Source organism: Megascapheus bottae, chromosome 23 (genome assembly GCF_031878675.1).
Source record: "Megascapheus bottae isolate mThoBot1 chromosome 23, mThoBot2.hap1, whole genome shotgun sequence".
Classification (NCBI taxonomy): Eukaryota; Metazoa; Chordata; class Mammalia; order Rodentia; family Geomyidae; genus Megascapheus; species Megascapheus bottae.
The window spans coordinates 11,007,612-11,035,038 of NC_143531.1; the positions used below are offsets into that span (position 1 = coordinate 11,007,612).

Below are 27,427 nucleotides of genomic sequence, written 5' to 3' on the forward strand. Positions count from 1 at the left end.
CCTTATTGTTGTAATTGTAAATGGCAAGTGGCATTTGCACTCTAATAAATACCTTTCTTCTTCCCTCAGTGGGTATTGAACTTAGAGCCTTTCCAGGCAAGCAGGCTGTCACTTAAGTCACATGATTTTATTTTCCCATAAAGGGTCTCTCACATTTGCCCAGCTGACATCAAAACTCCCTCCTTCCCTCTTTTACTACCTGAGTAGCTCAGATTAAAGGCATGCACTATCACACCCAGGCCACCCCTCTTTTTTGAAACATGTTATCTCTATGCATCCCAGTCAATCCTGTTTCCCTAGAGGTGGAATTAACAAGGGTGCATCGTTGCAGGCTGATGAATGTCTTTATGGACCACATTAAATAGCACAAGACAGTTGCATTGCATTGCGATGAATTCACATATTTTGAGCCCCTTGGAAACTTGTGTAAGGATTATTGAGAGTAATCACTTGTTTGACTACTGTGAGGAGATTGTGTTAGGGAGTAGAGATAAGGGAGAGTGGAGCTGGCTTATGTGGATATTTCTCTGCTAGAGTTAAGACTTGATTCTGTAGGAGACTTTTGATTGGGACAGAATTTTTATTTTTAGGATTTACATTTCTTAATTGTAGATCTTCACTGTCCTTAATAGAACACCTACATTTTACATACTTCAGTCATTCCATTGGTCCAAGTGTGAAGAAGCCATGAACTTTTATTGTTCCCATCACAGGATAAAAATTGGTCATCCAGAAAGGCCAGGAAGAGAGAGAGAGAGAAAAAAAAAAGGAGACAGAGAGAGAGAGAGAAGAGAGAGAGAAGAAATTACACAGTAGGTTAACAACAACACACACACAAATAAAACTTGTTTCCATTAACAAGCTGTTTCTTTTTTATTTTTTGTACATACAAATCAGAAGAATATTTATCACACAGCTTAGCTAAACGTAGCCAGATGTGTCAACTCTTTAGTAAGGACTGAGGACACCACAGTTCAGAGATGAAATTGGAAGTGAAGAGTTGATGGTGAAATTTGAATCTGAGACTATAAAGTGAGTGAATGCAAAGCCAAATCCTACCATTTCCTGTTAAGGAGCAGATCAGAAATGATGAAACAATGGCAAGAAGTAGGAGAATGTAATGCTGTTGTGCCACTGGGAAATGCTTGATGTTTAGTTGGACAGATGTAAAACCGATATTTCCAGTAAGGTGCGTACATGCATGCTCACACGCATGCACACACACACACACACACATACAAATATATATATATATATATATATATATATATATGGATAGTAAAGCAAAATCAAGGGTGAAGAGAATATCCTTCTATCTCAGTCTGACAATGGATATCATTCTATTGAATTGAATTTTTCTTCAGTGGGGCCAGGCCTCAACTGATTGTGGTGGTAGTGGTGCTGTTTGCTGGGCTGGGGGAAATTCTGAGTGAATCAGTGGCAGTTCAGGTGTCCTTCATCCACCTTGCAGAATCATGTGGAGCTGAAAGCCCTTCTTGGACTACCTTCATGGGGAAACTGGGTCCATATGTTCCAAAGAGTCTTCAACTTGACATGACCTTCTGAAGCACATGGCATTTCACTGTCAAGTGCCTGCCTTACTACTCTGCACATTTCCATAGTCAGCCAGACTGCATTCCAGGGTTTTATGGAAGCCTATAGGCTTCAGGAGGTAGGAATCTTCAGAGCCTTGGGCTGTTTTACCTCAACCTTTTGAAAACAGGACTATCTACTCACACATCGCTTCCTCATGGCTTGAAGTGCTTGTCCAATGCTCCGTTATGTTGTCCATTCTGTTATCATGTATGTGTAATCCATATTTCATTCTAGATGTTTTATGTCTATGTTGAGCTCCTGCTAGGATGGAATGGAGATTGAGGGCAGACTGTCGAATAGCTTGGGTGCTTCAGATGCTAAAAATCGTAGATAACTTAATATCTTAGCTTCAGTAAGAGGATAAACTGAATATGTGGTAGGATACAGATTGTCCTTTTCCACTTAACCATTTAGGTCATCTTGGGAATATTCCTGAAAGTTCTTTATGCTTCCGTATTCTTATTTGTAATAATGAGGATTCATAAAAGGGATTATGAGACATAGTGAAGCTAACTAATGCACACCTCATAGAGTCACAGGGAGGTTTAATAGTCAGTATATTGAAAGCATCATGGTTCTGGCATACAAGTACTATTCCTGTAATTATTACTAATTAGCCAACTATTTAAAAGTTGCTTTGTGTGTCCTTTTTCCACTTGCTGTGGGTGTAATGAAAGACAGAAAGATCCTGCTGTCATGGCTTCTGCATTCCACTTGGAGAGTGAATAAGCAAATACATGCTAGAGATAACCCTTCCTTTTTACTAGTCTTCCTTTTCCCAACCAATTTGTTCTTTGACATGGTTGGATTCCATTCATAGTTGGTCAGTAGCCCATTCTGGAGTTCAGGGAAGACTGTGATGGTGTGAATACAATGGAATGCAGAGATGGATCACAGAGCATTGGCCATGCTGTGGTCTGGGGCAGGTATCAATGTTCTTACCCTAGAAATTAGGAGGTGATCTTAAAAAAGACAAAAACAAAACCAAAACAACAACAACAAAAAACAACTGCCTAAAGAAAGAGAAAGCTCAGCTCTATAAAAGAATATATCTGCTGTGTTGACTCATGCTGTAGTTTGTACTATTGTTCCCTAAAGGCACATGTACTAGACTCTTGGTCACCAACCTGTGGCCCCATTGTTACATAACGATTTTTGGTCTTTACTAGTGGCTCTGTTTTCAAATGGTGCCGAGCACTAGATGCTGTGGAGGTGGGGGTGGTGTGACAGACTATACCAGTTCATTTTCTAAATCAGTGGTATTGTACAGGCTCCAGGTGACCCCCTGGTGGGACTTCAAGGAAGCGATGCTGGGGAGCTCTTCTGTGGTGAGGATTTTTGACACTTGTGATAGTGGAAGCTGCTGGGCTCTCCCAGATACCTTTTCCCTTGCAACATGGATATGTGCTAGCCTAAGGATTTGCCCGTCTGTGCTTTGTATCATGGTATCCTGTCATCCCAGGCCTCCATGTCTTATAGAGTCACACTCCCTCCCCCCTGCCCCCACTTCCTTGTCTTGCAGAGCTCTGGTGCTTTCCTTCAGTCACTTACCTTAAAATGGAGCTGTTCATTTGCTTTTATTATTTCAAAACTTTTGTGTTATTATCCCTTCCTCCTCCCCCTCCCAGTGCTGGGGCTTGAACTCAGGGCCTGAGCACTGTCCTTGGGCTTTCTCAAGGCTAGAGCTCTACCACTTGAGCTACTTCTGGCTGTTTTTTTGTTTTTTGTTTTTTTTTTTTGGGTTGGTCTTGGAACCTGACCCTTTCAGCTCAAGGCTGCTGCCCTACCCCTTGAGCCACAGTGCCACTTCTGGTTTTCTAGTGGTTAACTGGAAATAAGAGTCTCACGGACTTTAGTGCCCAGGCTGGCTTTGAACTGCAATCCTCAGATCTCAGCCTCTTGAGTAGGTAGGATTATAAGTGAGAGCCACTACACTTGGCTTTGGCCTCTTTTTTTGTATGTGGTACTGAAGAATCAAATCCGGGTCTTCTTGCTTGTTAGGCAAGCACTCTCCCACTATGCCAAACTCCCGGCCCTACTTTTGTGTTACTATAAATGTGATGTACAAAGAGGTTGCAGTTACATTCTTTACCTAAAGAATACATTTCTTCTTGGACAGTGGCATCCCTCATTTACTTTTAAATGTGAACAAAAAGATACAAATAAACAAAAATACCTTCTTATGTGCTGCCACAATCTTCTTCAATGAAGCAGACAAGAAACAACCAAGATGCCTTTGTTCTAGTGATTAAACTATTTATCTTGTATTTTTATCCACAGATCTCTAGTTTAATTTAACAAAAAAAGAGAGCAGAAAATATTTTATAGGGCCAAACTAATTAAGATATATTAGATACAGGTTTCCTCTTGCCCAAGAGCAGAAGAATCTAGACACATTCAAAAACAGACCAAGCAAGTGAAACAGGTTCTGCAGGGGTAGATAGTATAACTAGTGTGGCACCCTCCTTCTCACCATTCAGCAGAGACCTAGCTCCCTTCCCACAGCTGGCAAGGCTGCCAGTTAAAGCTAGAGAGATAGTTCTGCTTCTCAAGAGTCTATGTCTTGGCCAGGAGTGAGGCCTAGTGGTAGAGTGCTTGCCTAGCATGTGCGAAGCCTGGGTTTGATTCCTTGGTATCACATACACAGAAAAAAATTTAAGGTGGCACTGTGGCTAAAGTAGTAGAGCATTAGCCTTGAGAAAGATCAATGCCAGTGCCCAGGCCCTGAGTTCAAGCCCCAGGACTAGCAAAATAAATAAAAATAAAATAAAAAAATAAAAAGTCTGTCTGGATCCTGATTTTTGTTTAGGTTATTGTTAACATGCAGCTGGTTAGACTCATTTGCCTCATCAGTTTATTGACAAGAAATGGGTCTAGTTTTTCATGTTACAATTTTCACAAGTAATTATTATTATTGTTATAATTATTATTTTTGTGTGTGTGCTTGTCCTGGGGTTTGAACTCAGTTGTTGTCTGTGAGCTTATTTTTTGCACAAGACTAACAATCTTACACTTGAGTCACAGCTCACCTTTGAACTTTTTGGTGATTAATTGGAGATAAAGAATCTCGCAGACTTTTCTGCTTTGAACTGCAACTCTTTGATCTCAGCTTCCCGAGTAGCTAGGATTACAGATGTGAGCCACTAGAAAGTGCCTAGCCTTTCATAAATATGTAACTTTTTGGAAATATACCTCCTCATGAGATGACTGGAAGAGAAAAAGCATGACTTGTGTGCTGCAGCTATTAGAAACATTGTCATATTTGTTCTTTTGTGCCTATATGCCCCCAAATAACTCAGATGGACAAGAGAGCAGTGTGGAAGAGAGCCCTAACTTCAGGAACCATCACAGGCAGACAGGGTTTAGGAAAGAATACGTATAAAAGTTGAAGATTGGTGTGGTAATAACCTTAAAATTTAGTTCTCACCCTTGGTGGACATCAGCAAGATGGTACAGTAGGAGTTTTTCAATGCTGTTCCTTTTGTAGAAATAGGAACAGAACAGAACAGAACAGAAATATTTTCATGAGAGTTAAGGAAACCAGGTGAGATATTACAGCACTTGGATATGTCACAGACATAAGGAAAAATGTATCCTAAAAGATGGAACGGATGATTTTTCTATTACATCTCCTCTTCCCCTCCTCCAATCCCAGGAATCCCAACTGAGAGAGGATTCTGTGAGCTTGATTCAGAGAGGTGAGAAGGAAGTGAACACTAAATTTTGCCTCAGATCCTAACACTGACCCTGTACCAATAAGATCCAGCACTACGCAGGCCTGCCAGCCAGCCCCACATCTCCCCCAGCATCAACAAGGATCTTGTATCTCTAGACTCCGGGCTTACTGCCAATCTAACCACAATGGCTTTGGGCACTGGACTAGCCCAAGTGGACCCAAGCGCTCAGCCCATCTTAGCACCTGGTTACCCCTTTCAGGCTGAAGCTTCAGGCCTGTTCTGTTGCCAGGACAACTTGTGTAGATAGGCCAGACATGCTACTATGGTTCCAGCCTCTAGGATTAACCAAGGTTCTGAGCCAGTCTATTCAAGGCTTCTAGCAGGAAACCTGTCCAAACCATACCAAGTGGTTTGTGCCAGATCCAAATCATTTGACTGGTGAAGTGGTTTTGCAAGAGTGAATTAAGTCCCTACTTTTCAGTGTGCAGACCCCAACATTTAACAAGAAGAAATTGGAAAAACGAATTAGAGACATAATACTAGTTGACAATTGGATTATTTCTACTACTTTTTGATGCTTGTGAGTGAGTACACGTGTATATGTTTATATGGTGATATATTTTTCTATACTCCCCCACCCCCATCTCTGACGTTTAAGCTCAGGGCCTTTTACTTGGTAGCTGTCATTTCACCACTTGAGCCTTGCCTCCAGCCCTACTGTTTGGCTAGATAGTTATAAAATAGGGTCTTGCTTCCTGTTCAGGTATGTGTCTAAACCAAGATCTGCCTAGGAATTTTATTGTTGCTGGGATTGTAGACATGTGTTGTCATCTCCATTTTTCCTCTGTTGTGATGGAGTCTGGTGGAGTATTTTGCCCGGGCTGACCTGGACGCAGATCTAATCTTAGCATCCCAGATCCCTTGAGAGGACAGCCTGCCTAGGTCAACAATTGGTTGTGATGGGATCTTTTGCCTTGTCAGGCCTGGAGCCATGTTTCTTTGGTTCTCAGACTCCCAAATGGTTAGGCTTGCAGATGTGAGCTACTAGTATCAAGATTAAGATGTTATATTCTATGAATACATATCAGTAAGTGGGGGCAGTTACTTGGTCATCTAGTCATTCTGTCATTAACACTTTAAGGAACTGCTGTTTTCCAAAGTGGCTGTATTAATTTATTTTCCCACAAGCAAATGTATGAGGATTCTAGTTTCCCTTCAATGTACTGAGGGAACTCCTTCAATGTGATGCAATTCCCTTTTGTAGTTTTGTATTCTGTACAAATATAAACTATATTGTACTTGTTACTGGTCTTGTGTATTATTATAAGTACCCTGCTGGTGGGGAGTGGTACTTCATTGTGGTTTTGATACTTTATCTGAATTTCCTTCATAGACAATGATACTGAATGTCATTATTGGCCATTTGTATAACTTCTCTGGTGGAAAGTCCTGTTCAGATCCCCCGAGTCTTCTGTAGCAATTTTATGCTTTTTTTTTTAAATAGGAGAAATAATTGGGGAGAACATCAAGCTATAAGCAGTGCATTTCACTTTTTTTTTATTGCAAAAGGAGTTATTTCACAGTGGTTGCATGTATCTCTCAGCTCACTCAGGGGCTCCTTATATTCCACCTTCTCAGTCTCTTTTCTTTTCTTCTTTCTTCCTTTCTTAGTTCCTTCCTTCCCTCCCTTCCTTCCTTCCTTCCCTTCCTTCCTTCCTTCCTTCCTTCCTTCCTTCCTTCCTTCCTTCCTTCCTTCCTTCCTTCCTTCCTTCCTCCTTCTTTCTTTTTGTGCTGTTCTGGGGCTTGAACTCAGGGCTTGGGTGTTCCTGGTTTTATTTTTTGTTCAAGGCTAGTGGTTTACCAATTGAGCCACAGCTGTACTTCCAGCTTCTTGGTGGTCAATTGGAGATATGAGTCTTAAAAACTCTCCTGTTCATGCTGGCTTTGAACCATGATCCTCAGATGTTAGCCGCCTGGGTAGCAGGATTACAGGTGTACTTCTGGCACCCAGACACAGGTCTCTTCCTTGATGCCTTGTTGAAAGAGGCACTCATCTTCTGTCTCTCCCTTCTTACCCTGTTTTAGTTTTACATAGTGTACACCCTTTCTCCATGTCTGTCTCCCTCTTCCCTTCCTATCTTCTCTTTTCCCTTCCCTTTCTCTCCTTTCCTTCTTCCTTTCTTTCTTTCCCCTGCTCTCTTTTGTTTTGTGGTGTCATTGGGTTTGTACTTGCTAGGCAAATACTCCACCACTTGAGCCATGCTTAACAGCCCTCACAGTGTACTTACTACTGTTGGATGTTATAAATAAGGTTTTTGGTTTGCATTTTCTCCTGATAGAAGGTAAGTTCATTGAAAGTGAGGATCTTGGTTCACTTAGAATATTAGTAGGGCCTCTCAGTACATACTCCTTGAATGAATGAGTGAATGGATGAATGACTGACTGATTGAATGAATGCATGAATGTGTGAAAGGAGTAGGCACTGGAGTGCCTATTCCTAGTTATAGGATCTTGGGCAGGTACCTTTTCTCAGGTTTGACCTTTTCATTTGTAAAATCATGATGGCAAGAGTACCTGCAGTGTTAAATTTCATGGTGCACGTCTAGCACTAAATATGTCTGTACTCTAATGAAAACACAGATTGTCTGTTTTAGCCTTTTAAAGGACTCAAGTGAGCCACAATTTTCCTCTTTTTTTCCCCCTTTCCTTTCCTTTTTCTTTTCCACAGGGGATGCAGAGAGCAACTAATGTCACCTATCAAGCCCACCATGTCAGCAGGAACAAGAGAGGTCAGGTGGTGGGGACCCGAGGTGGTTTTCGTGGTTGCACAGTTTGGCTAACAGGTAAGATCAAGAGAGGAAAACAACAACAACAAAAACACACTCCTAAAAACTCAAAAGCAAAAAAAAAAAAATCCACAAACAAGCCCAATACTTGTAAACATATTTAAATACGAGCTTTAGTCTTGCAAGGACAACACATAACTGACATACAGTCAGTTACAGTACAGTTTGATGTAATTGCTGCTGTTCTTTTATAGGAGTAGAATTAAATGAAGTAGAAGGGAAAGACCAGAGTCCATTTTAAAACCACCAAGTACTAGATACACATTAAATTCTCTAAACTTTTTTTTGGGTCAATCCTGGGCCTTGAACTCAGGGCCTGAGCACTGTCCTTAGGCTTTCTCAAGGCTAGAGCTCTTAACACTTGAGCCACAGCACCATTTCCTGCCTTTTCTAGTATATGTGATACCGAGGAATCGAATCAGGCAAGCAGTCTACCACTAGGTCAAACTCCTGGCCCTTCAATTCTCAAAACCTTTGAGTGCAGGTAAGTCCTGGACTCTGTTTCAAGATGCTAGTAGTGTGAAGCAGATGAAGAGAAAGAATGAGTGATAGGAGGTTCATGGAATCCATGTCTGTCTTTCAGCTTATGCTTTAGACTCTCTGATTTTTTTTCTGTTTTTCTAACCATCTCCCTTTGGGCTTAACTGTGGCAGGATGATAAGAAGATAAATTGACTCCAATTTGTGAAGTAGCTTTAAAACTGACGAATCCTTTCACATCTTGGAATAGTGTTTAAAACAGTAGTACATCTTGACACACTTCTCACTAAAATTGTATTCTAGTTTACCATACGTAGTGTAGGAGAGAGTCTCCTTTTCCAGTGTGTTTGTTAACTCTGGATCTCTTGGTCCTGGAAACTGTTTTGATGGTCAGTTTATTTTTTTAAGTTTCATGTTTCTGTTTCATACTACTCCCACATTCTTAAGTTGTATCTAAATTGCTAAGTTGTTGCTTTTCTGTTGTCCAAATTTGTAACACTTATATTCATTCTTTTGTAACAAATTTTGCTGTATTTGTTGCTTTTCTATTGTCCAGGTTTGTAACACTTATATTCATTCTTTTGTAACAAGTTTTGCTATATTTTAGTTTTATAACTAACTTGCTTTAATACTCAATAACCACAACCAGTTTTATTATGGCTTGGTTACTCAGGATCTCTTAATAAGGATAAAAATCGAAAAGTTTATATTTCTTTGGTAAGTAGTCTTTACAAGCTGCTCTTCTAGTAGCATATAAATTCTCCCATTTTTTGTATTTACAAAGCTTTGCTTATCTTTTGCACAGCTTGATCAGATAACATATTTTCTCTGGGAATTTTTATTTTTTTATTTTTTTATTTTTTGGCAGTCCTGGGCTTGAGCTCAGGGTCTGAGCACTGTCCTTGGACTTTCTCAAGGCTAGAGCTCTACCACTTGAGCCTCAGCACCACTTCCGGCTTTTTTCCATGTATGTGGTACCGAGGAATCGAACCCGGGTCTTCATGCATGCTAGGCAAGCACTTTAACCACTAGGCCAAACTCCCGGCCCCTCTCTGGGAATTTTTAATATAGTATTACATTCTTTTGGCATTTAGTATGGTTATGAAGAACTATGAGGCTAATTAGATTTTTTTTTCTTCTCTTTAGAAGCTTTCTTTTTTCCATTTGATGCCTGAGTATTCTTTCTTTTCCTCTACCTTTGAAGTTTGCCTTTTTCGTATCAATGTATGTGAAGCAATGCACCTTCTAGCTGGTGAATATAATGTAACCCTTCTATTAATTATAATAAAAATACATGAAAAAATAAAAAAAAAGAAGTTTGCCTTTCTCATTGATGCCTTCCTCTACAGTTGGTTTTTGTCTGTGGTACAGAATTGGGATCCATTGTCTATTGCTACTATATAGATGACAAGTTCTTCCATATATATGTATTGATTAGGGTATCCTTTCTTTGATCTGTAGTGTCAGCTGTCATATATCAGGTCTCCATGTATATTTGGGTTTATTGTGGGGGTCCTGTGATCTGTTCAGCGATGGATTTGTCTGTTATGATTGACATCCTGTACATACCTTAACTACTGCCTCTTTGTATAAGTCTTGAGATGGCTGAAACTATCAGCTGAAACACATACTTGTCATCTCTCTAGCATTGTGGGCTCAGAGAATTTAGTAGCTGACATCTCCCAAATAAAAGGACTATAGAGAAGGTCTGTAGCTTTCCAACCCTGCAAAGTTATACATGATCATCATTTCATTACTTGTATGTGGGGGGGGGGGGCAGGGCTATAGTTAGCTCAAATTCAAGAGTGGGGCTTTAGGCTATTTTTCTGTTTTTCTTTTTCTGCCAGTCTGGGGCCTGAACTCAGGGCTTGGGCACTGTCCTTGGGCACTTTTTGCGCAAGGTAGCACTCTTCCACTTGAGCCACAGCAATACTTCTGGCATTTTCTGTGTATGTGATTCCTGGGAATGGAATCCAGGGCTTTCATGCATGCTAAGTGAGCATGCTACCACTAGGCTATGCTCCCAGCCCTTTTTTTCCTTTTCTTTTCCTTCCCTTTTCCCTTCCTTCCCTTCCCCCTTCTCTGTCTGTCTCTTTCTGTCTGTCTGTCTGTCTGTCTGTCTCTCTCTCTCTCTCTCTCTCTCTCTCTATCTCTCTCTTTCTGTTTTTCTTTCAGTTAAGATTGAACCAGCATCTTATACTTGCTAGATAAGTATGTTACCATGGGCTGTGCCCCCAGAAAATGAGTCACATTGTTTAAGAGTTCATAGACTTAGGCATCTGGCTTTAGTGTCTTTGAGATGTACAGTCCATAGTACTCATACAGTAAATATGTACTGTAAAGCAACTGGCACTCTATTGAGCCTCTCAACATATCCCTCTTCAGTGTTTCATCTTCACTTAGCCTTCTCTGCTACCATGATTTCTTTAAGAACATTGATACAGTGGACTTTAATGTTTTGTAAGTTCTCTAGGTATTCAACAAGCTGGCAAAGCATTAGTGCATCCATGTGCTCTTTCCTTCTTATTGTTGCTTAATGAATAATCATCACTGGTAGAAGCGTGTGAGTAGAAATAAGATGTTCTTTTAAGGTTTATAACATTATAAATTAGTACTGGTCTGTGAGGGGTGACCATCCTGGAATAAGAAGGTAACTTTAAAATAATTTTATTTATTTTCATCCCTTGTATTTCTCCCTTCCTCAAATATAATTTGAATATTAATAAAAATTGTTATGTACCTTTAGTATAATGTTAATAAGATAACCAAGTGAATGTGTGATAGTAAGATCCCCTTTTGAAGCTTACCAGTGATTGCTAGTATACCTTTGGACATGAATATCAATAAATTATTATGTATAAACTTGATCTATCTATAATAATAAGAACATCTTGAGTATGATTAAAAGTTTGCATTACTGAGTCGCTATCTTTCTAATTGTCCGCATGGACATTGTCTGGCTGTTTAATGTAGGCTTGTCTGGGGCAGGGAAGACTACCGTGAGCATGGCCCTGGAGGAGTATTTGGTTTGCCATGGCATTCCATGCTATACCTTGGATGGTGACAATATTCGTCAAGGGCTCAATAAAAATCTTGGCTTTAGTCCTGAAGATAGAGAAGAGAACGTTCGGCGCATTGCGGAAGTTGCTAAGCTGTTTGCAGATGCTGGCTTAGTGTGCATCACGAGTTTTATATCACCTTATACTCAGGTATGAGTTGGAGACATTCTATTCTAATTTCCTTTGTTGAAAATATAGTAATAGGCAAAGCACATAATGTAACATGAATGTGTACCTTGACCCTCCCCTCCACCAACTAAATCCAAATAATATATAACTTTTATGTGATGGTATTTTTTTGTGTGTATGTGTGCCAGTACTTGGGCTAGTGCGAAAACAGTTGAGCCATGCCTCCAATTCCAGCCTTTTGCTGTTTAATTGGAAATAAGAGTCTCCTGGGCTGGGTGCTGGTGGCTTCCATCTATAATTATAGCTATTCAGGAGGCTGGGATTTGAGAATAGTAATTTGAAGCCCGCCTGGGCAAGAAAGTTCATAATGCTGTGATACACAGCATTTGCTGAAAGATACCTGTGTAAAAGGGAAGCTTAACATTAACTCTGGGGCATGGGAGTTTGGCCTAGTGGTAGAGTGCTTGACTAGCATACACGAAGACCCAGGTTTGATTCCTTGATACCACATAGAAAAAAGCCAGAAGTGGTGCTGAGGCTCAAATGATAGAGCTCTGGCCTTGAGAAAGTCCAAGGACAGTGCTCAGGCCCTGAGCTCAAGCCCAGGACTGGCAAAAAAAAAAAAAAAAGATAACTGTGTGTGTGTGTGTGTGTGTGTGTGTGTGTGTGTGTGTGTGTGTGTATGTAATAGATACTTGGTATATAGTCCAGGCTGACCTTCCTGCATCTGTGCTATGAGTGCTGGGATTATGGGTGTATGCCACATTATAAGTTGAGTTCATTTTTTTTTGTTGTTGTTGTTGTTCTTGTTGTTTTTTGTCTGTCATGGGTCTTGACCTCTGGGTCTGGGCGCTGTCCCTGAGCTCTTCAGCTCAAGGCTACCACCCTACCGCTGGAATCACAGCCCCACTTCCTGTTTTTTAGTGATTAATTGGAGATAAAAGTTTCTTGGTCTTTAGTGCCCGGGCTGGCTTTGAACCACAGTCCTCAGATCTCAGCCTCCTGTGTTGCTAGGATTACAGGCATGAGCCACCACGCCCCACTGAGTTCACTTGTTTTGAATAGAAGAACATGCCTTGTTATTTTCAGGAGCAAAAGCCAGTGGAGTGAGAGAAAAGGCTGAACATTTCAGAGGAAGGTCGGAGAGGGCCTGTGATTTAGACAGTGTGAAAGATGGAATGGCACAGAGGATGAGATTGTTAGGCTTGTAGATAGAATGTGCATGAAGAGTGGACTGAGAGCTTTCGTGCCTGGGGATTTTTCTCTTTTGAAGTAGGAAGAATGGTAATCTGGGCAGAGTGGGAGTAGGCAAGCTTTGTCTAGGCCCCCTTAAGGAAGGTAGCCAATGCTTACCTGAACTGCCTGGGAAACAGGACAGGCGAAGTTGGCATAGACCAGCTTTGAAAAATATTATGCTTTGGTGCAGAGGATGGAGGAACAGCTTGTATTTGAGAACAGTGTGAATGACATCCTCTGGACTGAGGTAGTTAAGACCAGAAGCCGGGGTTGACTTTCAAAGCAGAGTGTGTCTCAGTGGAGGGGTAAAGGAATTTTAGACAGGGTGCTGAAGTGTTGGGTTTAGAAGTTGTGCAGGAAAGTTAAGTTTGCGCAGTGTTAGACAGGTGACATAGGTTTTTTTTGGAGGGGGCTTGAGTTTAGCAAGGAAATAAACCAGCCTCAGGAGCGTGTGTGTGTGTGTGTGTGTGTATGCATGTGAAGTTGCTTTGATGCCAGTTGAGATTGAACATTATATTGCAGACTGGCCAGATACCATTTGCATTTCAGCTGATTCAGGTTTCCCACAGAATTTAGGTGAAAATGCTAGATATAGCAGCTCATGCCTGCATTCCCAGTGACTCCTGAGGTAGAAGTCAACACGATTGCAGTTGAAGGCCAGTTCACACTAAAAGCAAGACCCCATTGCAGCAGCTGGGCCACGTGTGGTGGACAAGTCTATAATCTCAACTAGGCAAGTAGAAGAATCATAGTCTGAGGTTTCCTTGAGCATAAAACCTCAAGGACCTATTGGAAAAGTTACGGAAGGAAAAAGGGCTGAGAACATGACTCAACTGGTACAGTTCCTGCACATAGGAGGCTCTGTGTTCATACCAGAGCACTGGCCAGAAAAATAAAAAAGAAAGACTTTAGGTGACAGTTTTTCTAGCGTATTTATTGTTTCATGTTGGCTTTGTTCAACATCATGTCTGGTGAACTTATTATGAAGAGTGCTATTTATCCTAATACCTTGGTTTTCTTTGTTCATTTCAATTTACTTTTAAGACATAAATTACCTTTTGGCCTGGAATGTTTTTCACTATCAGAGGTGCAGTCTTTTTTTCTTAGTTACAAATATGGCCATTCCAGTTTGTATAGTCACATTTTATTATTTCTATCCCAATCTCATCTTTTTCAGGATCGCAACAATGCCAGGCAGATCCATGAAGGGGCAAGTCTACCCTTTTTTGAAGTGTTTGTCGATGCTCCTCTGCATGTTTGTGAACAGAGGGATGTCAAAGGACTCTACAAAAAGGCACGGGCAGGAGAAATTAAAGGCAAGTCATAATTTCTTCCCAGTTTCTCTGTGTTTAGAAAGATATTTAAGTTTTGTTGTTTTCTGGGTTGTTTTTTTTTTTTTTCCCAATTAGGCCTTCACCCAAGGCTGGTACTCTATGACTTGAGTCACAGTTCCATTTTTGGCTTTTTGGTGATTGGTTGGAGGTAAGAGTCTCACAGACTTTCCTTCCCCAGTTGGCTTCAAAGTGGTATCCTCAGATTTCCACCTTCTGAGTAGTTAGAATTGTAATTGTGAGCTACTGGCACCCTGCTGATATTTGGTCTTTTCATATACAGACCATCTTTTCTAGAGATTGAGAATGTTTACATGATACTTGAGATACCATGAGCATTATTATAGTGTTCTCTCAGGCTCAGAATTATTGATTATGTTGTGATCCTGTTTGTAAATCTGAGTTAGGACCTTGACATAGTGAAATCCTGCCTGATATTTAGTAGCTTCCTAGTATTGGATTAACAGCTATCAGCACTTCTACAGTCTTCATTGTAGTGAAAATATAAGTTCCTTAATCTTAGGAAAAATGCCTGAATTATAAACTGACAAGGATAAGCTTCTTTTCTTTTCTTTTTTTGTAACATAGCATTTGGGATGGGCTTCTGTTCTTTCTGTGTAGGACTGTGAATCAACACAGTACAGATTCTTTCCTTATTAGGTCTTAATGGTGTACTCCCAGCATGTCAACTGTGATGAATATGAGACATTAAAGGAGAAACCGAGAGCCTGTCTTTGCTGTCTTTTTCATACGAGTCATCTTGTTTATTTTATAGACATTCTTTGACATTAGTCCTGTTGCTTATTTACTGGAAGCAGAGAACATTCTGGCATTTAAAGGTTAAAGGCAGGTCACTCAGTGAATGCTGTTTAGGGATGATTGATTCATGTAGGTCACTTTTGTTAGACTTCCCATCAGGGGATATGATGGCCGCTGACCATCTGAGAGCCCCTGAGTGCTCTGTGTATTCCATTTCTAGCACTGAAAATCCTGTTTATCTCTCTTCTGTGTTCAAACCTGGAAACAATTCAGCAGATGAGGCATATTCTTTCAGTGTTGACATGCAAGCCTGATGTCCTGTCATGCCACTGAGGCATCTTCCAAGAAGGAAGTGTCACTGAAATAACCCTGTAGCTACTCTTCTATTAATTACAATAAATAATAATAATAAAAATAACCCTGTAGCTGAGAAGAAGCACAAATAGTAGCTTCAACATGGATTTGCACTGAAGAAATGTTAATCCCTCCATTATCATCTGGTACATTTTAAAGGTTTCACTGGGATTGATTCTGAATATGAGAAGCCTGAAGCCCCTGAATTGGTGCTGAAGACAGATTCCTGTGATGTTAACGACTGTGTGCAGCAAGTTGTGGAGCTTCTGCAGGAACGGGTAAGACAATGCAAAAGAAACAAATCAGAGAAGAATTATAAACATCTAATTGCCACCCCTCCAAAAAAAAATGGTAGTATTACTATTGAATAATACTAGTACATTACATTCCTTATAGTAGCAAGAGTTTCCTGTCAGTGTCCCAGTATCAGTGTTGTGGGCCAAGCTGGGCCTATGAAATATCCCAGTCAATATCATGTTCAGTAAGCTTTTTTATAAAAAACTTTCATTGTTGTTGGTACTGGGGTTTGAACTCAGGGCCTATGCTAGATAGCCAAGTACTCTGTCATTTGAACTACACTCCTAGCCATTTTTGTTTTCAAGGTTAGTTTCCAAATAGGTTCCCACTTTTTGCCTAAGCTACTCTGGAACCACAATCCTTCTACCTATACTTCTGGCATAGCTGTGATTATGGGCTTGAGCCATGGTACTCAGCATATATCGTAATTTTTTATTGTATAGAAGAAGGCATTATGGCCTAGAACTTCTCAGAGAATGAAGATACTTGATAGTGCTACACCCATAGATACAATTGTAGCAAGTAGAGTTTTCTTTCTCTGATACTCAGTGTTTCTTTGGAGAGATTCTTCTGAAATGAATTCTACCCTGAGTTCTTTATTTAATGTCCTTTAGTAAGAAAAATAAAATATTCCATTGTCCATGAAAAACATGTTTTCAGTAGGCTGTACAATAGATGTTTTAGGGCAGTGAGTTCTTTGGTTGCCATAGGAACTTTGGTGTACTGTCATACCTTGATGAAGCTTCATTCTCCTCCTCCCCACTCCCTCCCTCCCCCCCCATATATATCCATGCGCACAGCCCATTCATTTTCTTCAAACATTTGGCATGCATGTATTCAAGAATGTAGAAGACACTGGTGGCTCACACCTGCAATCTTAGCTACTCAGGAGGCTAAGATATATGGGTTGTAATTTGGAGCTTGCATGGGCAAGAAAGTTCTTAAGGCTATTATCTTCAGTTAAGCACCAAAAAAATCTAGAAGTGAAGCCACTGCCAGTGGTTCACGCCGTAATACTAGCTACTCTAAAGGCTGAGATCTGAGGATCGCAGTTCAAAGTCAGCCTAGGAAAGAAAGTCTATGAGACTTACCTTTAATTAATCACCAGAAAAATGGAAGTGGTACTGTGGCTCAAAGTGGTAGAGTGTTAGCCTTGAGCACAAGAGCTAAGAGTCAGTGCTCAGGCCTGGAGTTCAAGCTCCACAACTTAAAAAAAAAATCAGAAAACCCCAAAAAGCAAAAGAACTGAACATAACTTTATGGCTCACGTGATAGAATACTAGCCTTGAACAAAAAATGCTCAGAGACAGTGCCCAGGCCCTGTTCAAGCCTCACAACTGGGGGAAGAAAAAAAAATGGAAGACACTAACAACTAATAAGTATGTTTGGTGTTGGTGTAAAAATTTCCCCTAACCCTTGAATGGTCACTAGATGGCCTGCTAGGATTGCATTTTAACTCAGTTTGTTATGACATAAAGAAGTAGGCTTCTTGCTGGTTTTAATCTAAAGTGATATTTAAAATACTGGCTTTTAATCTTACCAGGAATTCTAGATTTACTAGTGCTATAAATTATTTAAAGGTTTGTCTTTTTTAAATTAACAAAATCATAGTTTAGTGCCCTAAATGGATTTTATATTACACATAAAAACCAGACTTCGTAGCTCAGTTTTAAAGCATCGCCAGAATGTCATTTGTGTTCATACTCTCGGTACATGTACTTTACATAATAGAAATTCAACAAATTTTTATGGCATAAAAAAGTGAATGAGCCCCCTAGCATTCAAGTCTGCTGAGGGGATTTGGCTCTAGAGAAAAGGTACAGCAAGTAACTTACAGGAAAACGTTTAACTTTGAAATTACTGTGTTTGTGGCTCATATGTTTGGAGTTCTTAGGAAGTGATGAACATGACAAAAGGTACTGTTTGGTGAATGTTGTTTGTGCTGGCTGCTAGTTTCCAGGTGAAAGCAATTTACCTGAGCTAAGCTTACAGATACAAATTAAATTAAGTTAGATCTTAGATGACGTACAGTCATTAAAAAAAGTAGCCATGTTACATTTTAAAGTTAATATTTAAGACTCATAATATTGAATTAGTCTGGACTTAAAACATTTAGAACTTACACCTCACTAGTTGTTCATAGACTCCTGCTCAGGACTGCTAAGAGCGTCCGTTAACCTCTGATATAAGTGCTAGACTATAGCCTCTTGGAAGGGAAGGGAGGGATCTGGGTGTTAATAAAGATTTTGTTTTTCCTGGACTGGCCTGTGATCTGTTTTTTTTTTTATTTGAAATTTGCTAAAATAGAGAGTTTTGTATAGAGAAGATGAAGCAAAACACATTGTTATTTCTAATAGCCAAGTGGAAATCTGAAGGAATCTCAAATAAAATGAGTAGCTCATGTGTCAGGACTTGACATTCTGTTTGTCCAGATACCATGTCTCACTTTGATGTGCTTTTGCTCCTTGTGAATGTTTAGTGGTGGTGTTGGAAACCTGAGATTTGTCAGTAGAATGTACTGGAAACTTGCTGCGTTGCACTTTTAAGATACCTTTGGCATTCCTGATTGAGAGCTTTTTCTTTTGTCTGTACACATAGAATCTGTGTAGAATTCACTTCCACTGAGCAGACTTTTTATGTGTCTCTTGGTTTCTCCTGTTACGTTTGCATTCATCCCAGGAATGCTTTATCTGTCTAGAAGAGCAAAACAGTAGCATCCTCTTGAGTTTTTGTTTTGGTATTGGTTAGGTATTAGGAGAATTTTGTGTCCATGGTGTCAGGCTGAAATTTACCTAATATATTGCTAGATAGGAACTTGAAAAAGGAATTCTGTAAGCTGTTTCCAAGGAAAAATACATTTTGACTAACGCAAGAGGGACCAGGAGTTTGGCCTAGTGGTAGAGTGCTTGCCTAGCATGCACAAAGACCCGGATTTCAGTTCCTCCGTACCACATACATAGAAAAAAGCCAGAAGTAGTGCTGAGGCTCAAGTGGTAGAGCTCTGGCCTTGAGAAAGTCCAAGGACAGTGCTCAGGCCCTGAGCTCAAGCCCAGGACTGGCAAATAAATAAATAAAAATAAATAAACAAAATAAAATACAAGAAAAAGATTTCCCCTCTATCTTGAAAAAAAAGTGATTACAACCCCCTATTATCTATGAATCAGCATTTAACTAAAATGTCTTCATATTGGAGCATGATATTTGTGCATTAAACCACATGAAATAATTTGGTTAGGTTGTAACCTAAACATAACCCCTTTAATTTTCAAATGTGTTATTTTGGAGTACTTAGTCTTGCTTATGAATTATTTGTATATTTTTGATGCAACTTAATGTTGTTGGAAGGAAACTGTAGACATTATCTAGAGAAAGTTTTGTTCCTTTGCTGTCTTTGGAGAATGTCTCCAGTGGAAGTCAAGTCAGGAACCTGTGAGCACATTGCTATGTTGTGAATAACCCCAGCTTTGTTCCTTGAGCACAAATTGCTCTATGTTGAAGTAGCATTGATTCAACCCTTGATGGTGTAACTAAAGCTGCGATATGCTAGAAGATTGTATTGCATGAGTAAAAATGTGGCTTTAGTGACATTAGCAATAAAGGAACATACAAAAACTGAAAAATTAGATTTCAAGTAGATTTGTTTTTGAATTACTTTTGCTACATTGTACTTGAGGTCATGTCTTTTCTCTTTATTCATATGAAATTATCTTCTTTGTGTCTTCTGACTAATTTTGATTAGCGATCTACTTTGTTAGTTATGGGAATAGCTACTTCTGCCTGCTTTCAAGGTTCACTTGTTTGGAAGGTTTTGTTCTGCTGTTTCACGCTAAGCCAATGTTTGTTTTTGTTGGTAAGATACCTTTTTTTTCCCTAGGCAATAAATGATCAGATCTTGCTAAGTCCCAGTTCTATGTATTTTGATGGGAGAACTGTGACCATTATTATCTAGTGATTATTCAGTGATAATATTGAAAAGTGTGGAATTTCTACCTGGCTAGAGACAAGTCCTAGTGCCTAAGGATTTCTATAGACATATTATCAAGCATGGGACTGGCAGAGTGCCCAGAATCTAGCTATCTAGTGCCATTGGGGACTTCTACCAGGCAGAACCAAAAGCTCCCAGAACATGACCCAGTGAATCTGCAGTATCTTCAGCTGTTGCCTTCCCAGGGAAGCCCAACCAACATTAGGATAATTAGTTGGGGACAGCATTTCATCTTAGACATTTTCACTGCTGTGAGTGAATACCTAAGAAAATAACAAAGGAAGAAGGATTTGTTATTTTTGTACAGGTTCAAAGACTCAGTTGGTGATAGTGGGGCAGCACTATTAAATTTATGGCATTCAGGAAGCAGAGTGAAGCCATACCAGGCAATAACATTCCTTAGAGACCAACTTCCAAAACGCCTCCCCCCCACTTTCAGAGTTCACCACCTCCAAATAATCTAGCCAGAATTTGAATTCATTAGTACAGTAAGCCATTCAAAGGTCATTGATCTAATTGATTTAATTGTCTCTAATTGGTTTAATTCTCTATAGTATATATATATACATATACTATGTGTATACATACATATATGTATATATCCATATATACAGTGAAGTGCTGATTTTCTTCATTAAAGTGCTTTGTAGAGAAGTTGAAATTCTTTAATCTCTCATTATATTCCTCTTATATAGGATATTGTACCTGTGGATGCCTCTTATGAAGTAAAAGAACTATATGTGCCAGAAAATAAACTTCACTTGGCAAAAACAGATGCAGAAACATTACCAGCACTGAAAATTAATAAAGTAAGCTCTATATTGCTTTTTAAATTGAATGATACTTCTATACAGTCATTAAATTAATAAATGTGATTTGTATCTGTGTTTGAGGCTGGGGTGGAAGTAATGGGAGTGATGGTGTTATGGTGTGTATCATAATTTCCAGGGAAATTATGTTTTAATTGGTGAAACTCCATTCCCACATTACTATGGCTTTGATTTACTTGTAGTGGTAATATTTACTTATTTTGAAATATCAGAGAACAAAGATTATGTGAGATTTTTAGGCTTAAGAGAGAATGGGCTGTAAAACATTAAGAAATACTAATCTATAATAATTAAAATGAACATTGCCTCCTTTAAATATGTTTCCTAATCTCCTGCCCAACATTTCTCTCTCCCTTTCATATATTAAGAATAATTCATGTATTAAGCCTAGTTCTGTTGAATATCTTAGCTCTAATGATACCATTAGGTACCTTTCACAATAAAAGATTTACTAAGTTAAATGAAGCATGAAGAGATTGGAACACATAATTTATTTAAAAATCTTAGAAAATGAAGTTGTTGTACCATTTATGAATGTTTTAGAAATAAATTAAGGAGTAAAGGCCAGGAAAGACTAGAAGTTGGATTTCTAGTAAGTCAACTGAAAGCTAAAACACCCAGGGAAATAGCAAATCTGAAAGTAGAGATGAAGGAAAGCATAGCTTCTTGGACTTGAAGAAAGATTCTCTTGTTGTTGTTGTTTGTTTTTTTGAACTCTGGGTTTGGGAGCTGTCCCTAAGCTCTTCAGCTCAAGGCTAATGCACTATCACTTAGAGTCACAGTGTCACTTCTGGTTTCCTGGTGATTAATTGGAGATGAGTCTCATGGACTTTTGTGTCTGGGCTGGCTTTGAACTGTGATCCTCAGGTCTCAGCCTCCCGAGTAGCTAGGATTACAGGCATGAGCCACTGGCAAAGACTCTTGAGTGGTTACTCAGATTGCTGATACTTTGTGTGACTGGACATGGTTGAAGGAAATGTGTAGAACAGAGTAGCTCCAGTGAAGGCTGGAACAGGGTATAGTGAAGGAACTTGTTTGTCACAGAGTTTGCAAGGAGTAGGCAGATACACAAAGACAGACACATATACACACTTATACAATGAGAATACGACTAAATGAAGGAACTCAGGCCCATTAGCCAAGTAAGTTTATTGGCTCTGCACCCAGAGGACACTTGCTATTCCTGCCCTTTCTCACAACACATTTCCAAATACTTCACCAGAAGTCAAGATGTTTAGCTTTTGTTAGATGCCCTGAAACACTGGATTCTAATAGATACCAGTCATAGTCACCTTGAAAGGTTTAGAAGAGAAATGCAGAGGAAAACTTAAAGTGAAATGAAATTCTCCAAGAATGCAGATTCTCCTGGGGGTTGAATCAGGGAAATTCCTTCCAATTATTTGATGCTTTCAGTGGAACACATCGGTTAAGATGCTTGGGGATAAATATTGTACACACTTCGGTCAAGTTTGCCATCTTTTTCTCATTATAGACCCACTGCTATCTGTCTGATTTAAGGAGAACATTCAGCTTACATTAGGGAAACACACACCTCATCGATTCTTATGTTATATTAGAGATTACAGAAAATCTGAAAGTTTAAGAATTAATGGCCTTTGTAAAATGAACAATACTCTGGGCTTTTTTTGTAATAATTGTTTGGTTTAGGACAGTGATTATTATAGTGTAGTTTGCAATCCTTCATTGTCAGTATTTCCTGGGAATGACACAGAAATACGAAATCTTGGACCCTACTGAATTAAAAACTAAGAGTGAAACAATCTGTATTTTTAACAATTTCTGCAGAGGTATGTGATACACAGTAAAATTAAAGCACCACTATAGGTGAGACATGACCTTTGTAATTACAAAAAAGTAAATAATTTAAGACACACGGAGGCCTATTATTATTTAAGTTCAATAGGAAAAACTATGTTTTCCTAGTCCTCTAATTCATTGTTAGAGTTGGGTGATAATCTGTAACCATCTTTAAAATGTGTATTGCCTTTACTTTCAAAACCAATCTCCTAAAGACTTGACTACTGGCCCATGTGGTTACTATATCTGACTTTATTATCTGGTATATTGTATATATGTTTATTTGTTTTTTTTTTTAAATAGGGAAGGGGAGTGGGAAAACAAGATGATTGGGAGGGGGTGGAGGGAGGGAAAGGAGAACGGAAACATGAGAAGGGATATCAAGGATTGAGAAGTAATACACTCATTACCTGATGAATGTAACTGTAAGCGCTCTAGACATTATCCCAATAATGAAATACAGTATATAAAAAAAGACTTGACTACTTGGGTTTGCAAATGTGTGCTGTAGGAATTTTTCTTCACGATGTTAATTTTCCAGGTAGACATGCAGTGGGTGCAGGTCCTGGCAGAAGGATGGGCAACCCCCCTGAATGGGTTCATGCGAGAGAGGGAGTATTTGCAGTGCCTTCATTTTGATTGTCTTCTGGATGGTAAGATAGTTTTTGTTCCAAGATACATTGTGTGGTATAGGAGCAGCAGTATGTAGTTTCAAGTGTTCCTCACTGTTTGAAAATGGTAATGGAAACATGTCACTAAAGGTAGCTTTGAAAGATAAGTTGTCCATGCTGAACATTTTACATGACTGTGAGATCCTATTTCCATTTTCCTGATCGTGTTTCACTGATTAGGGCTAAAAACAGTCTCTGAAGGCACATTCATTTTCCTGGTCCTGTGCAAAGGTTCCCGTACCAGGGAACATTCACAGCAAAGCACCCTACCCTAAAGTCTTCTAAAGGGGACTTGGTTTTCTTTTTGTTTTGTGGTAGATATAATTTCATGTTTACAAACACATTTTTCAGTTTTTTTTCCTTAACCCCCAAGAATTCTTTGTTGCTTCTCATAGATACCATTTGGGATAATTTTCCTTTTTGTAGGGACTGTCATTTTAAATTCTTTTTATAACTATCCTTTGTGATAAATGTACCATGTAGCAATGATCATTCTTATTTCTTCTTTATTCCTTTTCTCTACTTTTCTCACAATCTTCCTCCCCCCAGCCTTCCTTTTTCTATTTATTTATTTAATTTATTTTTGACTTGGGGCTTTACTATGTATGTTGTCACAGCTGTCTACAGACTCACTGTGTTGGCCAGACTGGGCTCAAATTTACAATCTTCTATCCTGAGCCTTCAGATACCAAGGATTATAGGTGTGTGCTACCATGTCTAGCTCCTGTTACTTTAAAATATTTTAAAAAGTTGCCAAGGTAAACCAGGGCCTGTGGCTCACACCTGTAATCCTAGCTACTCAAAAGGCTGAGATCTGAGGATTGTCGTTCAGAGTCAGCCTGGGCAGAAAAAGTCCATGAGACGATTATCTCCTGTTAACTAACTACCAGAAAACTGGAAGTGCACTGTGGCTCCAAGTATAATTGTTTATGTCATTCTGTTTTCACAGAATTCAAGTTTTCTGAAATGGAGTTCCGTGTCTCATTCTTATAATGAGATGCACAGTGCACTTTCAGTTTTGTGAGTCATAACCCCATAACTCTGTGATGAAGCTTCCTAGGTAGGCAGTGCATTTAAGTTTTGTATTGCTGTATAAAAGTTTTCTTCAAGGAGAACTTGATACATTGTCATTATAAGGTATTCCTTTTTTTTTTATTTTTTGGTCCGATGTCCTCTCTGAACACGTTTGTTCCTGCTTCTGATATTTTTCTGTGTCCAGTTCTAAGTGATGTTGTCCCTGGGTGGTGCCTACACCTTTTAAAGTTAGAAATATGTCCGTGGTAGAGGAAGAGGAATGGAAGGGAGGCCTGCTAAGAAGTCTGAGCTGTGTGTTTTTGTTCTCTCGTACCTGCAGGGGGTGTGATTAACTTGTCAGTGCCCATAGTTCTGACCGCCACTCAGGAGGACAAGGAGAGGCTGGATGGCTGCACTGCATTCGCTCTGATCTTCGAGGGCCGTCGTGTGGCTATTCTTCGCAATCCAGAGTTTTTTGAGCACAGGAAAGAGGAGCGTTGTGCCAGACAGTGGGGAACCACATGCAAAAACCACCCCTACATTAAGGTCCTAAATATACCTCGCTGTGTTTTTATCTTGACTCCCTGTGACATCTGTGCTGTCCTGTGGACATTTTTTTTTGTTCATTAGCTAGCCCATTGGATTATTAATATTTTGCAGAATTTTGAGGATTTTAGAGTAGTGTAATAAGCCCACTTAATCATTTTGGCTCAATTAAATATTTAGCAAAAATTTTTAGTTCTCTTGTATTTGAATACTAGAGATTAAATCTGGGGTTTACTGGGCTGGGAATGTGGCTCAGTGGTAGAGAGATTGCCTACCATGCATGAAGCCCTGGGTTCAATTCCTCAGTACTACATACACAGAAAAAGCCAAGAAGTAACACTGTGGCTCAAGTGGTAGAGTGCTAGCCTTGAGCAAAAGAAGCTTAAGGATAGTGCCCAGGCTCTGAGTTCAAGACCCAGGACTTGAAAACAAAAATAAAACAAAAAAACCACAGGGTTTACATACGCTGAGCCTGTGGTCTGCTGTTTAGCTTTTCCCAACTCCTGCTTTGAACATGTTTCAAAAAATATCTGCCATATGCCCAGCACTGAAGTGGGTCCTGGGACATTGAAATGAGGGCTGGGGCCCCCCTGGGTGAACTGTGTATGCACTCGGAGTTTAGTGGTGAGACATCAAATGGATCATAAACTTAGGAGGGTGTGAGAGCACTGAGAGCCCACACCGGGGTGGCTCAGTCATTTCTGATGTTTTCATGTGTTTATTTTTCCCCCCTGGTGGGAAAGTAGAGAAATATAATTAGTCTTTTGAGAGTGCTTTATTTCCTTTAGGTATTATATATGGCATGTTAGCATTGAAGTCAAGGTTCTGGGACTTGTTTGGTGTTTTAAAGTAAACTTGGCGTGTTAATAGAAACAAGGCGCACTGTGGGTATACAAGTGATTGTGGGAGAAAAGATGACTTGCACTGCAGGTCTTCTAATTGTGCGGCATCTGTAATCCCAATACAGTTGATAATCACAACACGTTTATTCTTGCCTGTAAGATGGGGAGTAGTTCATACCTGTATTTAGTTGACGGTTTCTATTGAAATAGATTGTTTTCTTCCAATTAGATGATTATGGAGCAGGGAGACTGGCTGATTGGAGGAGATCTTCAAGTTCTGGACCGAATTTACTGGCATGACGGTCTTGATCAGTATCGCCTCACTCCCACTGAACTCAAGCAGAAGTTTAAAGATATGAATGCTGGTAAGATGAGATACCAGTAAGAACTAATGTGACTCCTAGCAAAGAAACTTCCAGAAGTGTTTTTTTCTGATGTGTAACTTGAAGATAAGTAAAGGTACTTGTGTGAATGCAGTATGTGAAGAAAAGTAGGGAAGTAGATTTTTATCTAATAGGGAAGATGGATAGCAAATAAAAAATGGACTATTTATTTATTATAAAACCCATATGTTAAAGCTGAATGCAACTATAGAACAATTTATTTGGATAGTTCATGGACATTGATCTGTTTGTATCTCAGGATGTTTTATATCAACTGAAGATTGCTTAGCAATAAGTAATGAAACAATAGCACTTTTATTATATGTGCTCCATTTAAACAGTATTTGCTGTGTGTCTCTGCCAGCATGCCAGGTGCTGAGGATCCATAAATCAATGAGAGAGAGACATTAATAACAGAAGAAAAAGTTGTTTAAGAGTAGATCAATAGTCATTGCTCTTGCATCATTTGATGGAATGGAGCAATATGACCAGAAGGGATACTTTAGAGGCTATTGTCTTATACATTATACAATTTCCTATGTTCTAGGGAAGACTTTTTTTTTTTGACAGTCTCCCTATGTAGCATAAAGCAGCTATTATCCTGCCAATGGTGGGAGAATAGCTATGGGCTACCATGCTTGGCATCAGCCCAGGACTTTTAGCTCAGACTTCCTGCCATCAGTTCTGTGTGTGTGTGTGTGTGTGTGTGTGTGTGTGTGTGTGTGTGTTTGTGTATTTGTGTATGCCAGCTCAGACTTCCTGCCATCAGTTCTGTGTGTGTGTGTGTGTGTGTGTGTGTGTGTGTGTGTGTGTGTGTGTGTTTGTGTATGCTGGTTCTGAGGCTTGAACTCAAGGCCTCTGATGAGTCACTCACATCTGTGCTCTGTACTTTCCACCCATTCGCCTCATTCCTTCACATTCCTGCTTGGTCCCTTGAGGTTGAAGGGTGGTACCCCTTTGGGCCCTCTCTGCTCTCTGACTTTTATTATTCTTGTTCTCTGAAGTTGCAACAAATATCGACTTAGTATTCGGGAACTTCTTCTGAGTGTTGTACTTGATGGTTACCTGTGGACAGATAATTCTCTTCATTCTTGCTGACATAATTTAAGCTGTGTTGATGAAAGAATTATAATTGATAAAATTCAGTAATGGCACCAGTTCTCACTAGTGTATGATTTGGGATTTATATGTAAGTCAGTTCTGGCCATTGAAAAATTAGAGAAAGCGCTTCTAAAAAAAATTTCCATCCTGACAAAACACACTAGCTAATGGCGAAAATGACATTAATACAAACCCATCTTTTCCCATTTCCTCACTTTCCCATTAGAATGCTGTCATAAATAGAATGCGGGGATAAACTTTTGAGAGCTTCTGTAGCTGTTTTATCTATCTGTCTGTCTGTCTGTCAGTCTATCTATCTTTCTGTCTATTTATTTTTGTGCTGGTTCTGAACTCAGGGCCTGGCACTGTCTCTGAGCTTCTTTTGTGTCAGCCTAGCACTCTACCACTAAGTCACCGCTCCATTTCCAGCTCTTTCGGTGGTTAATTGGAGATAAGAGTTTCATGAGCTTTCCT

At 39.5% G+C, this 27,427-nt stretch overlaps 1 protein-coding gene across 1 annotated transcript in view; it reads left to right on the plus strand.

Moving 5' to 3' along the window:
* Papss1 (3'-phosphoadenosine 5'-phosphosulfate synthase 1) overlaps positions 1-27,427 on the plus strand; it is a 50,863-nt gene that overhangs the window by 1,726 nt on the left and 21,710 nt on the right. The window contains exons 2-9 of the mRNA XM_090356716.1: positions 8,002-8,116; positions 11,572-11,807; positions 14,200-14,338; positions 15,626-15,744; positions 20,444-20,557; positions 22,938-23,049; positions 24,422-24,627; positions 25,699-25,834. Coding sequence (XP_090212842.1) covers positions 8,002-8,116; positions 11,572-11,807; positions 14,200-14,338; positions 15,626-15,744; positions 20,444-20,557; positions 22,938-23,049; positions 24,422-24,627; positions 25,699-25,834 — 1,177 coding nt within the window. The remainder of the gene's footprint in view (positions 1-8,001; positions 8,117-11,571; positions 11,808-14,199; positions 14,339-15,625; positions 15,745-20,443; positions 20,558-22,937; positions 23,050-24,421; positions 24,628-25,698; positions 25,835-27,427) is intronic.